Source organism: Pholcus phalangioides, unplaced genomic scaffold, assembly GCF_987345545.1.
Source record: "Pholcus phalangioides strain wild (caught in Gottingen) unplaced genomic scaffold, Ppha-v1.0 ptg000007l_1, whole genome shotgun sequence".
Taxonomy (NCBI): domain Eukaryota; kingdom Metazoa; phylum Arthropoda; class Arachnida; order Araneae; family Pholcidae; genus Pholcus; species Pholcus phalangioides.
Genome location: NW_028301600.1, coordinates 2,739,426 through 2,752,067, shown reverse-complemented (window position 1 = coordinate 2,752,067; position 12,642 = coordinate 2,739,426). Strand labels below are relative to the sequence as shown.

Sequence of the window (12,642 nt, the reverse complement as noted above, 5' to 3'; positions counted from 1 at the left end):
AATCACGTGATTCAGTACATACGTCATTACAGCCATTTCATACAATACTTTTTGTGGGAAAACGCTTTAAACGAGAAATCTTGATGAGTATCAGTAATAAGAGTTGGCACCAGAGAGTCGCAAAATAAGTCGCACCAGGGATGAAAATGTTATATGCGGGATCCACTGTATTTTGTACAAAAGCTTGCAGCAAAGCTGTCTCAGTGTCATAACCAGCGAGTGGGGCTGGCAAAGCTTCAGGCCTGGGGCCTGGATCATTCTCGTCATTTTTTGTCTTTTTTTCACACTATTAGTTCACTATAGGGGGAGTCCGCTGAAGAGCGCAGCCTACGTGGCCCCTGTTCCAGAATGTAGGTGGGGTTCATGTGCTTTATCGGCACCCAAAGGCAATTTCATTATGGAATACGATGTCTGTTTATGCCAATTTTCATTCTATCCAGACATCATGGCCTTCTACAGAACTGAAACAGCAGGGGTCGCGCGATAGCCCTGAGGACACACGAAACGCTAGTGTCCTTGACGTCAGTAGCCATGACTATCACAATGTCTTTTCTTCCTTCCTAGGAGAACGACTGCCATCCGAGAGTGGGGGGGGCCTTGTACGATGTTCTTTTCTTTGTTTCCGGGTTTTTTTTTCGTTTACTTGTGCATGTCTATAGCTAAAAAAAATTTCAATGAGAATAGAAGGTACGTAGTTCAAGATACCCATCCATACGAGTACAAATTGATATGATTGATATTAAAGAGTCCTGTCTATTTTCTTATGGGACATATCTGAAAGAAAAAAAATCAAAAAGACCTTTCCAGGGCTGGAGCCCTGTCAGCCTCCGCATGTGGGGGCCATGAGTATTGGAAATTGTATTTAAAGGCAAAGAATATGGGTTTCCGACGCAAAAATTTTCATAAATCGGGTGTACAATGCTGGAAATCTTTTATGAATTTCCTTTATTTTATCATCTCGTTTGAAAACTATAAGAGGTAAATGAGGAAGTTAACCTTTTACTGGCTGAATTCAGATTCCAACTGATTTTGATTATTTTTCTTGTTAATTTCTCCTTCTGATTTTTTAGTTAATAGATATCAATCGAGAAATTGAAGAAAAAAAATTTCTCTATGCATTTTCTTGAATGTTCCTAATTGGGAACATTGGCTGGATCTGACTAAACATAATTTTCGCAGTGAAGCCATCTTACAGAATGATGCAAAATTCGTCATCATTTAATAAATTTATTTTAAAAATTAAAGAATATACATATAGAATTTTAAAAATGATGGAAATAAATTTCTCTTGAATATACTCAAAAGGCATGTATATCTGGGTTATAGTAAAGAGCTTATGATGAGCTGAAATGCTGGTCTAAAATTCACAAAAGAATACATACACACGGGTTTAGGTTTTTGTATGGATCCCTTGGTAAGTTAAAAGATATTATTTAAAAATATAAAGAGAGAGAAAATATTATTTACAACTCTGGTACCTAAAGGCACAGGCTCCGATGACTGCTTACTAGCATATACTTATTTTATATGGGAAACCACATTGTTTGAGCAAATCATCCAAATTTTAAATCCAAAGCGAATCGGTTTTCCCCATATAAACATCTTACTTGAATGATGAGCGTATTACGGTACTATTGATTCATCGATGCTTAGTTTATCATGGAACAACCCAAACCGAATGTGTGTGAATTTTTCATTTAATTCATCATGGATAGCGAACTTATCACCGGGTTGTAAGAAAGAGTTATCCATCAAATGAAAGTTATTTTTTATGCCTCTAAAGTTATTTCTCGGCATAACAGTGGGGACGATCGGTACTGCTGTGTCTACTGAAAGTACCCCAGTAATAATTTTCACTTGGTATTCTGTGATACCTATTTAGCAAAACCAATCCAAAAAACTTGGATATTTTTTTCCACTCAATTTTCAAATTCGATCCATGTTGTGCGACATAAATATTTATCATCTCAGCCAAGTAACTGAGGTACTCTTGCGATAAAAATTTGAAAAAAATATCAATCGAGTTGGCTTGCACTTAACTCAGGAAACTTATGACTGATTGCTTCAGTAGGTTCACTTATATTTTTGTCGAATGCAGTACTTTCCACTTCGGTTGCATGAATTTTAGTCTTTTGGCACTTGACACATGATGTTTTCTTATTTTTTGACTGGGTAATTATCTGATCTTTGAAAGGCAATTTTGACGTAGAAGGCATGTTGATAGGATCTGCAAATTCACCCACAAATGAACTACGTGGTGATCTTAAAACACAGATATCCACAAACACCTGCAGGAACGACCGGGCCAAGCATGTTGTCATCGATATCGTCCTTATCTGTAACCCGCTCATTTTCATCAGGCAGTAGCTGGCACATTTTGAATTCTTCATCAGAGAGATGTGATATATCAGAATCTCTCAAACTCAGTCTAATAAGCTACTAGTATAACAAAAAAGATGGTAAAAAGAAGTGTAGAAAGTCACAAGACCAGATATCAACTGAGAACTGAAAGACCAACATACCAACAAAATATTGTAGAGGGAAGGCGGGGGGGGGGGCAAGGTCAGTCACAGAAAAAAGGAGGTGCTGCATGTAAACATGGGAATGTGAAATTTGATACTTTTCCTTCCTTTTGAGACACACCAGAGAGAGGGAAAAAGCAATAAATTGTTTTTGCGGAATGCCACTCCTCTGCATTGCACTTAGAATAATCAGTAGTGGCCAATGTTCCCAATTGGGAACAATCGCAGGAAAAGTTCCCTGGAATTCGAACAAAATTTTTTTTTGTCTCATTGAGCATTTCTTATCATTCTTGGCAATATTCTATAAATTTAAAAAAGTTGAGATGCATGTATGTTTACAAAAACTATTTTAATAATTAAAACATAAACTTACAGATATTTTGCCTTGTAAATGGGTGATTTTAGAATAATAAATTGATGTGATAAGAGCTGAATCGAATAACTTTTGTCTTTTCTAAATTAAGTTCAGAACCTTATATGTTCAGGGAAAAAAAATCAGCTATTTTCGTGAAAGAGAAATATTTTTTTTGAATTAATCAAAAGTATGTTCCCAATTGGGAACATTGGCTGTTAAAAGGTTAAAGGTATTATTTGTAAATACAGACATGTCATAAATGGGTGTTTTAACTGTGGTATTTTGGTGTGTAATAAAATTTTGGAATTTCTAAAATCATTCACAGAAAGACAAATTAACTGTCTAGAACATGAGTAACTGGAAGAAGACGGTTTAATAATATTCCCTACACAAATTGCCAAGTCCTTGAAGCGTGTACGTCAACACAAAAAGTTGCTGGAGTGAGCGTAGCTTGGCTGTGGATGCTTGAGTTCCCAGCAGTGGTTCCCAACCCTTTCAGTGCATATGCCAAGCAGATCATGGGTAAATACTGAACAAGGTATTAAGTGAAACAAGCAGAGTCCACAGAGGGACCACCTTGGGGTCCCGGGGTCTAGGTCAATTCGTCGCGCTCAACTTGTCGTGGGACAATTTGTCGCAGCGTCAATTCGTCGTGCTACAAACTCATCGTGGTACAAATTTGTCACAGGCTCATTTCGTCGCAGTACAAATTTGTCGCAGGCTCATTTCGTCGCGGTAAAAATTTGTCGCAGGCTCATTTCGTCGCAGTACAAATTTGTCGCAGGCTCATTTCGTCGCGGTACAAATTTGTCGCAAGCTCATTTCATCGCGACAAATTTGAATTGCTTTAAAATTCATATGTTTGTTGTGATCTTATAAATAGGGTAGGTGCTTTGAGCGTAAAAAATGGAACTAATTTTTTTTCTCATTTATTGGAAATGTTCCCCCCCCCCATCTGTTTTAATTTTTAAAAAATGAAGGAGAGTATTCATTGAAGTCATTAAATTTTTGAAATTTAATTTTTACCATATAAGTCGCATCTCTGTCGGAATTTCCATTTCTCGCAGTGAGGGATGTTGAAGAGCTCACCCAAATAAAAAATTGAGATCAAATAAATTTTTAAATTTTAATTTCCACCGTATAGGCCGCATTTCCCACTTTTTGTCGGGATTTGAGTCCCTGAGTATGGGGTTGAGTCCCTTATAAACGGAATGAATGACGATTTTCAGCCCCCCCCCCCCACCTCCTCAATGTTTCCTTCATGTCGGCACCTTTGACTGGCCAAGCATGTCGGAAGTGTTTGGAACTTGTGGGTTCTTGTCTTGATCTTGAAGTAGGAAATTTTGATTTCTGAATCATTTCTGTGGGTGCTCATACCCATTCCATAAAGTACCCTGGGCACCAACAGCATGTCTGTCTCTGACACACTGCAAATGTCAATCGATTTTTGATTTTTTTTCAACTCTAAAGTAACAACTCCCGAGTGAAAAGAATGAAATCAGACTTTTAATTAGATCATTAGATCATTATTCTTCATGTACATGACACTCGAAATTAAAATTGCTATATTAATTACATTTAAAAATTTAACTGCATATAAAAGTTTAATTATATTTGAAAATTCGGTTATAAAAGTTTGAAATGTTAAATAATTGATTTTTGCTGTGATAAAATTTCATGTGGAAAAATTTCGGTTTGTATGATATTCCCCAAATTACAGTGAGCCTATCTTTAACGGTAAATTTCTATCTGCCGCATTACAGTATCTCCATAAGAACCTGAAATATTTAATTAATTAATAATTCAATTAAATTAATATTTAATTTTCACCGTATAAGCCGTACTTCCCGCTTTTGTTGGGATTTCTCACAGCGAAGGGAGTTGGGCGCAGATCAAGGATGGAAATGTACAGTGCTTATGAATGACAATTCGATGAAGTTTTCATAATGCCCACAAGATGAGCACCGACAAAGGCAATGTAATCACCAATAAGAAAGATGACTATGGGTCAGTTGCATAGATACAATATAACCATTAATCTTATGTTTATAATCAGTCACATATCTTTGGCTGGCTTGTTTGAATATTTTCACAAAGTTTTCATTAGCGTCTAAGCTTTTGATACAAGGCTGGTGTGCTTGGTCTACGGCTCCAGTCAACGATTAGTAAAAATTTCTTCTTACAATACAAGTGAATTAACATTAACAGACAATGTAAGATTATTATATTCAGAGGTATATTTCCTAGGTGGGGAGGGGGTATGCGGGCTTTATCCCAAGATGATAAGTTCAAGTGAAAGGGCGTGACCAAAATTAAGTAATTGGTGATCAAGAACATGAATTAGAAAGGAAGAAGGAAGGCAAGGTTTGAATAGCCTACAGGTGGGAAAACTATAAATCGCCTCTGATTATAGCCTACATTTCTTAGGATAATTTTAATTTTAAAAACAATTCGTATCGTACATATAAACACTCCACAATATCTAAACCTTTATTTATTTTCAGTGCTTTGAGTATCATTTTATTTACACTTATATACGTGAATATTGCAGTAAAAACCCGATGATGATTTATAGAATAATACGTGATGGTATTTTGAACTACCATAATTTTTTTTTAAGATACGTAGAAGATTTCAATTTATTGCAATTTAAATTGAATTCAAACAATTTAATTTTAAAAAGTACTACATTATTTTTTGTCATCCGTATAACCTGTATCTCTCTTTAAGATATAACAAAAAACTCAAATAAAGAAAATTAATAATAGTCTAATTCTTTTTGAATTTCATTAAAAGTTTTTCTAATTTTGGAACATGAATTATGGGTAAAAAACTTTTAAACACGCACGCAAACCAACATATCATTTCCACGTTTGGTTTTGCAATATTCGATGTTTATGCCAACAGAAATATGTAGACCGAGCACACCAACCTTGTACCAAAAGCTTAGACGCTAATGAAAACTATGTGAAAATATTCAAACAAGTCACTTAAAGATATGCGACTGATTATAAACATAAGATTAATGGTTATATTATATCTATGCGACTGACCCATAGTCATCTTTTTTATTGGTGATTACATTGCCTTTGTCGGTGCTGATCCTGTAGGCATTATGAAAACTTCATCGAATCGTCATTCATAAAAAGCACTGTACATTTCTACCCTTGTTCTGCGCCCAACTCCCTTCGCTGTGAGAAATCCCAACAAAAGCGGGAAGTGCGGCTTATACAGTGAAAATTAAATATTAATTTAATTGAATTATTAATTAATTTAATATTTCAGGTTCTTATGGAGATACTGTAATGGGACAGATAGAAATTTACCGTTAATGATAGGCTCACTGTAATTTGGGGAATATCATACAAACCGAAATTTTTCCACCTGATATTGAAATTTTATCACAGAAAAAATCAATTATTTAACATTTCAAATTTTTATAACCGAATTTTCAAATATAGTTAAACTTTTATATGCAGTTAAATTTTTAAATATAATTGATATTGTAATTTTAATTTCAATTACCTTTCTTCATTGACAAAAATTAATTATTTTCAGCTAACTGCGTGTACACTTTTGTTCATGTTTTTATTTCACGTGTAAGACAAAAACCTACATACAAGCTCGCGTGGAACATGTACAGTGAAGAATCGACGGTTCGACGAATTGATTCTGCGCTGTAATATATAAATTGACGTCACGACGAATTGACACGGCGGAAAACTTGTACAGCTACAAATTGGAGCTGCGACGAATTGGAGCTGCGACAAATTTGTACCGCGACGAATTGGAGCTGCGACAAATTTGTACCGTGACGAATTGATACTGCGACAAACTTGTACCGCGACGAATTGGCACTGCAACGAATTTGTACCGCGACAAATTGACCGGCTACGGGGGTCCCGTATGGATGGAAACAAAGTCCTTTTGCTTATATCCAGTGCCGGGTGGCGAGTACTGAGCTGATATGAATTAGTATGAGCCAAGGAGAGCCAATTGAGGGCGCATATGGATCTTCCAGCAAATAGATAGAATTTATTCTATAGTCTGTTTCAGGTTAACTTTGCAGTGAAGAGGAAGCTACAAGGGAACCACATCACTCGTTGCTATGACAACGAAAGCCTCTTAACCTATGTATCGATGTGCGGCCTCGGTAAGGTATGGCTGATTCTCGCCAATCTCGCAAAAGAAAATATTTTTTACGTGGAACGTAATGCTTGTAGAAAAAATTGCAGTCAGTAACAATTAGCTAATGAAAAAAAAAAAAAAACATCGTAGATACTTTCAGAAATTAAAGAGCGGTTTTTGAAATCATTTTTTTTTATTGAAAAGTATCTTAGTAACTCCTATTAACCTGGTTTTCACGTTTGAATTTGGGAATAGCCCCAATTAATAATAATAAAAATGATAAGAAAAAATTTAGAATTCTTTTACTCACTTTTCTTGCCGAAATTTCCGTCGCTCACCCACCCAAACGCATATACGTTGATGCCACTTGTTATCACTACAGTTTTAGTCATTTTTTATGGATTCCCATTCTATGGTATCCTCACTTGAAGTTGTAGAACTATTGGATTCTCTATTACTTATTAATTGTTGTTGCTCCAACATGTGTTCCATCAGGCCACCTGCAATCCAAAATTCCTCTTCTTTTTCAATATCATGCTTTATGCATTATTGCCAAAAAGAACGGAGAACGTTTTAGCGTGTCTATCTCTGGTGAAAAGATACAACTGTCACAGAAGGAAAAAATACACTGCAAGCCTAAACCATTGTGGGTCTCTCTCTCTCTTGCTTATTTATATTTATCTGGAGACGCTGAAGGAGCATCTGGAGGAACAGCCTCTGCTGTATGGGAGAATATGGCATTGGTGTGGGTGACAAAGAGACATTACTTATGTCAACACCCTCAGCTATCGGCTATTGGAATTCAGAAACCACCCCTATCCTACGAACACGGCAAGAAATAGATAATTTAAAAAAAAGGGGGGGTGCCTGGAACCGTTACCTACACCCATAAAGCGAGCCTCTCACAACGGTATCGGCGCTGTCATGAAAGAGGGACACTTCCTGTAATCTATGAGTGAATATCTGAATTTGTTGGAGGCTATTTTCAGGAGGGAAAAAAAACTGAATATTCTTCTGGGTGTAAAGGCCTATAACTACATGCAAAACTGAATGAAAAATTTTACCTATTGGAAAATTCAACAAAATGACAATATAATATATATATATAATTATGCAACCAAAAAAAAAGCACGACAGTGATATATATTGGCGGGGAAAATTTCTTGACAATCGCGCCAAAATGTTCTTGAGCTCGCCGTGGATTTTTGATAATGGTAACCAATATTTTTTCTAATTTAAAAATTTTAAACGAATATACATTAGTTCAAAACAGTATTTTTTTCAAAATCATAAAAAAATTTGAATTATTTTATATAAATGATCATCAGAAACCTCTGATGTATGGGAACTATATTTTGCGGCGAAGGAATACACTCTCTGCCTTTCTTTCACTGCAAAGTTAACCTGAAACAGACTATAGAGAGAATTCTCTATCGAACGAGACAAACTTAGACCACAGAGGGCCCACCTGGGGTCACTGATGTAAACAAAGCTCATTTGGCTGGTCCAGCACTGACACAAAGTCTTGAGCAGGTGACATAAACTGAAGAGGCAAAAAAACTGGTACAGGCATGCGTATTATGTTAATGAACAAACAATTGATTTATTTATTTTTGTTTTTGGTATCTGGCGCAGCAGATTATTAATCATATATTTAGATTCAGAGTTTTGGCAACAGTACAAAAAAACATGTCTGCTCAAGTCTGAACAACAAAAATTTTTGTCTCCCAATAAAGTCTTTAAATCTCTATTAAATATGTGTCTTAGTTCAACTGAATATTCTGGTTATACTTATTTACCAATTTTATGCTCACACACATCATTAGTAGGAAAGATAAACTGAAGAGCCAAAAAAACTGGTGCAGGCATGCGTATGCAAATAAAGAGATATGGAACCAATCAGAGTACGGCGCTGCGGTCGGCAACGCCTATATAACACAACAAGTGTCTGGCATTGTTGTGAGATCGGTTACTGCTGCTACAATGGCAGGTTATCGAGATTTAAGTGAGTTTGAACGTGGTGTTATAGTCGTGCACGAGAGATGGGACATAGCATCTCCGAGGTAGCTATGAAATTTGGATTTTCACGTACGACCATTTCACGAGTGTACCGAGAATATCGGGAATCCGGTAAAAAATTAAATCTACGACATCGCTGCGGCCAGAAAAAGATCATGCAAGAACGGGACCAACGAGAATAATTAAACTTGACAGACATGCAACCCTTCCGCAAATTGCTGCAGATTTCAATTCTGGGCCATCAAAAAGTGTCAGCGTGCGAACCATTCAACGAAACATCATCGATATGGGCTTTCGGAGCTGAAGTGTACCCTTGATGACTGCACGACACAAAGCTTTACGCCTCGCCTGGGTACGACAACGCAGACATCGGACTGTTGAGGACTGGAAACACGTTGCCTGGTCTGATGGGTCTCGGTTCCAATTGCTTCGAGCTGATGGACGTGTACGGGTATGGAGACGACCTCATGAATCCGTGGACCCTACATGTCAACAGAGGACTGTTCAAGCTGGTAGAGGCTCTGTGATGGTATGGGGTGTGTGCAGTTGGCGTGATATGGGACCCCTGATACGTCTAGATACGACTATGACAGGTGGCAGGTACGTAAGCATGCTGTCTGATCACCTGCACCCATTCATGTCCATTGTGCATTCCGACAGACTTGGACAATTTCAGCAGGACAATGCGACACCCCACACGTCCAGAATTGCTACAAAGTGGCTCCAGGAACACTCTTCTGACTTTAGACACTTCCGCTGGCCACCTAAATCCCCAGACATGAACATTATTGAACATATCTGGGATGCCTTGCAATGTGCTGTTCAGAAGAGATCTCCACCCCCTCTTACTTCCACGGATTTATGGACAGCCCTGCAGGATTCATGGGGTCAATTACCTCCAGCACTACTTCAGACATTAGTCGAGTCCATGCCACGTCATGTTGCAGCAATTCTGCGGGCTCGTACACAATATTAAGCAGGTTTACCAGTTTTTTTGGCACTTCAGTGTATCTACCCTGTGCTGTACTGAAACCTAAACTGCCTTAGCCTTATCGTGGACCCTACATATGAGAGGGAAAAATCTGCACCGCATAGATTCAGCTTTTTTCTGATAGCATGTGTCCATTTAAAGTTTGAGCGGTCACATCAATTTTTACAAACTCATTGCAACCCATTACAGGTAGGGGGGCTATCATTGTGTGTGCGTAGTACATATTTATTTTATAACTGCTTTGTTTTTGTGTGTCAAGGCCATGGCCCCCCACAAGGGCGTGGCCCAGAGCGATTCTCATTACTTTTGTTTTTTCATGTGATAAGGGGCCCCGTGTAAAGTCTGGTCTGGGAGCACACCAGAGGCCCCACTCTAGGATGTGGAGGCCATGGACAGGGCATTTGATTTTTTTTTCTTCAAATATATTCAAGGATCGTGTCTATTAAACAAGGTTTCTTGTACCCGAATTGGCTTAGAATTCATTTCCTCTGGTTGACCGAAATCCTTATTTTATTCATATTATTTTTAGTCACCATGGCGACCTGGTGCTTGTCCAGCCCTGTTCTATTGTATATGGGATTCAATTTAAAAAATGGCTCACTTGTCATTCAAGCACTTTTGTTAGCTCCATTCAGAACAAATAACCTTTCTACTAATTTAAACCATGGGGTTTTGACAGTTTCTAATCATCAACAAAGGTAATTTTTATTTTAACTAATAAAAATTAATAAATTAACAATTTAACAATAAATTCAGTGCAAAAAGGAAATTAAATTCTTAAATGCATTTTGGCATACAAAACTTGATTATAAATCCTTCAGGACTGCCCCTGAATTTCTTTGCACATAACTTAGCAGACAGAATTTTACCATGGCTGTTTAAATTATATAATTTCTGTTTCTTATAGAAAGATATTGAGACATTTCATGTAAAATTAAAGATTAAGTCAAGAGAAAATGCATTTTTGAAAAAGGAATAGCCTTAGATTTGAATGATTTCAGTGCATATTGTAAGACTCTTAATACAAAACTGAAAAATCTGGATATTCTATGAACTTATCTTTTTCGTCTGTATGCATGCGATAGAAAAATAACCTGACCATATTACATAAGCTTGCTATCTCGTACACTTTTCTTTGGCTCACGAACTCAACTGCATAGTGTACATGGTGTGAAATAAAAAGATGTTCAGTTTTTTTCTCACCTTTCTTTAAATTCTCCTTCATACAAATAAAAAAACAATGTCACGACAGGCAAAATGCCCAATGAAGTGGCTGAGAAAATGATGCTCACAACAAATATGGATGTCATATATTTCAAAAATACAGCAACCCAATTAAAAATGCAATTACAAACAATATATATAGTATATACATGATATAATATTATACAATGTGCCCATAAAGAATATTTATGGTTGTCTTATTCTCAGTATGGAGAGCTTCTCGATTTACCCCAACATGTTAATCGTATTTTTTTTTAAACGTATCAATTGTGTTAGAATTTACTACCTCCGGGGATAAGCTATTCCATTTATTAGCAACCCTATCAGAGAAAAATTCCCTGCGATACCATAATCTAGAATTGTCCCTTACCAAACGATACTGGTGTCCCTTGTAAAAGTAGTTAATTGATGGTGTACTAATAATTCGTGGACCATTATGGTTCATTAATGGTAATTCATACTATTATACAAATACAAATACAACGCCACAACAGACAAAATGCCCAACGAGGTGGCTGATAAAAAGATGCCCATAAAAATATGGATGTCATATATTTCAAAAATACATCAACACACAAATTATAAACAATATATACACATGATAAAATATTATAAAATGCCCATAAAGAATACTTATGGTTGTCTTATTCTAAGAATGGATAGCTTCTCGATTTACCCCAACATGTTCTATCGTATTTCTTTTTAAACGTGTCATTTGTGTTACAATTTACTGAAGTTGTTTATGTTTTAGTTTTTGGACAGTTTCAATTTTTTTAAAGTTCTTAGTGTTTTATGAAAGTTTTGGCAATTTCTAGAATTAAACGATTTTCCATATAAACCTGCAGAAAATTGTATTTTGGCTGACAAATGTGAACCTGGAATGAATTACCATTAGCCGAGGTATCACTGTATTTACTATGTACTATAAGTTTTTATAAAAAAATTTTTTATTGCCTATTAATCTTGAATTTTTATTTTATTTTACAGCTTGTTTGTTGATGAAACCAAAATTACCTCTCAAGTTCGACGGCATTTTCAAGAAGACAGTTCTGACAAAATGCGTGTGGAAATCAGGCCTTACCAGTTGATAAAAGAATTTTTAGTTTGGCTAGTTAATCAGCAACATGACAAAATATGGGTATGCACATGTGAATTTTTCTATGGACAGGGTTAAATCTTCAGTCTAGAAAAATATAGAAAACTTTAAAAAATAAAGAGTTATTTTTAATTTTCAGCAACTGCTACACCATGATGCGCATACATCTTTAGACGCTCTTCCACTTGGTGTCCACTTCAAGGATATATTCAGAAAACAAAAAAAACTAACAAAATTTGGACAAGTTATCTTTAATACATCTTGTAACTAGATATGAAAGATGCTCTAAAATGTTTCATCTTGGCAT

The 12,642-nt window shown here is 36.2% G+C and overlaps 1 protein-coding gene across 4 annotated transcripts in view; it reads left to right on the top strand.

Moving 5' to 3' along the window:
* Positions 1-12,642, top strand: part of LOC149084792 (xaa-Pro aminopeptidase 1-like) — a 537,471-nt gene that overhangs the window by 265,929 nt on the left and 258,900 nt on the right. For all 4 annotated transcript variants that reach the window (XM_089232535.1, XM_089232536.1, XM_089232537.1 and 1 more), the window contains one exon: positions 12,227-12,377. In XM_089232535.1, the coding sequence (XP_089088661.1) occupies positions 12,227-12,377 (151 nt within the window). The remainder of the gene's footprint in view (positions 1-12,226; positions 12,378-12,642) is intronic.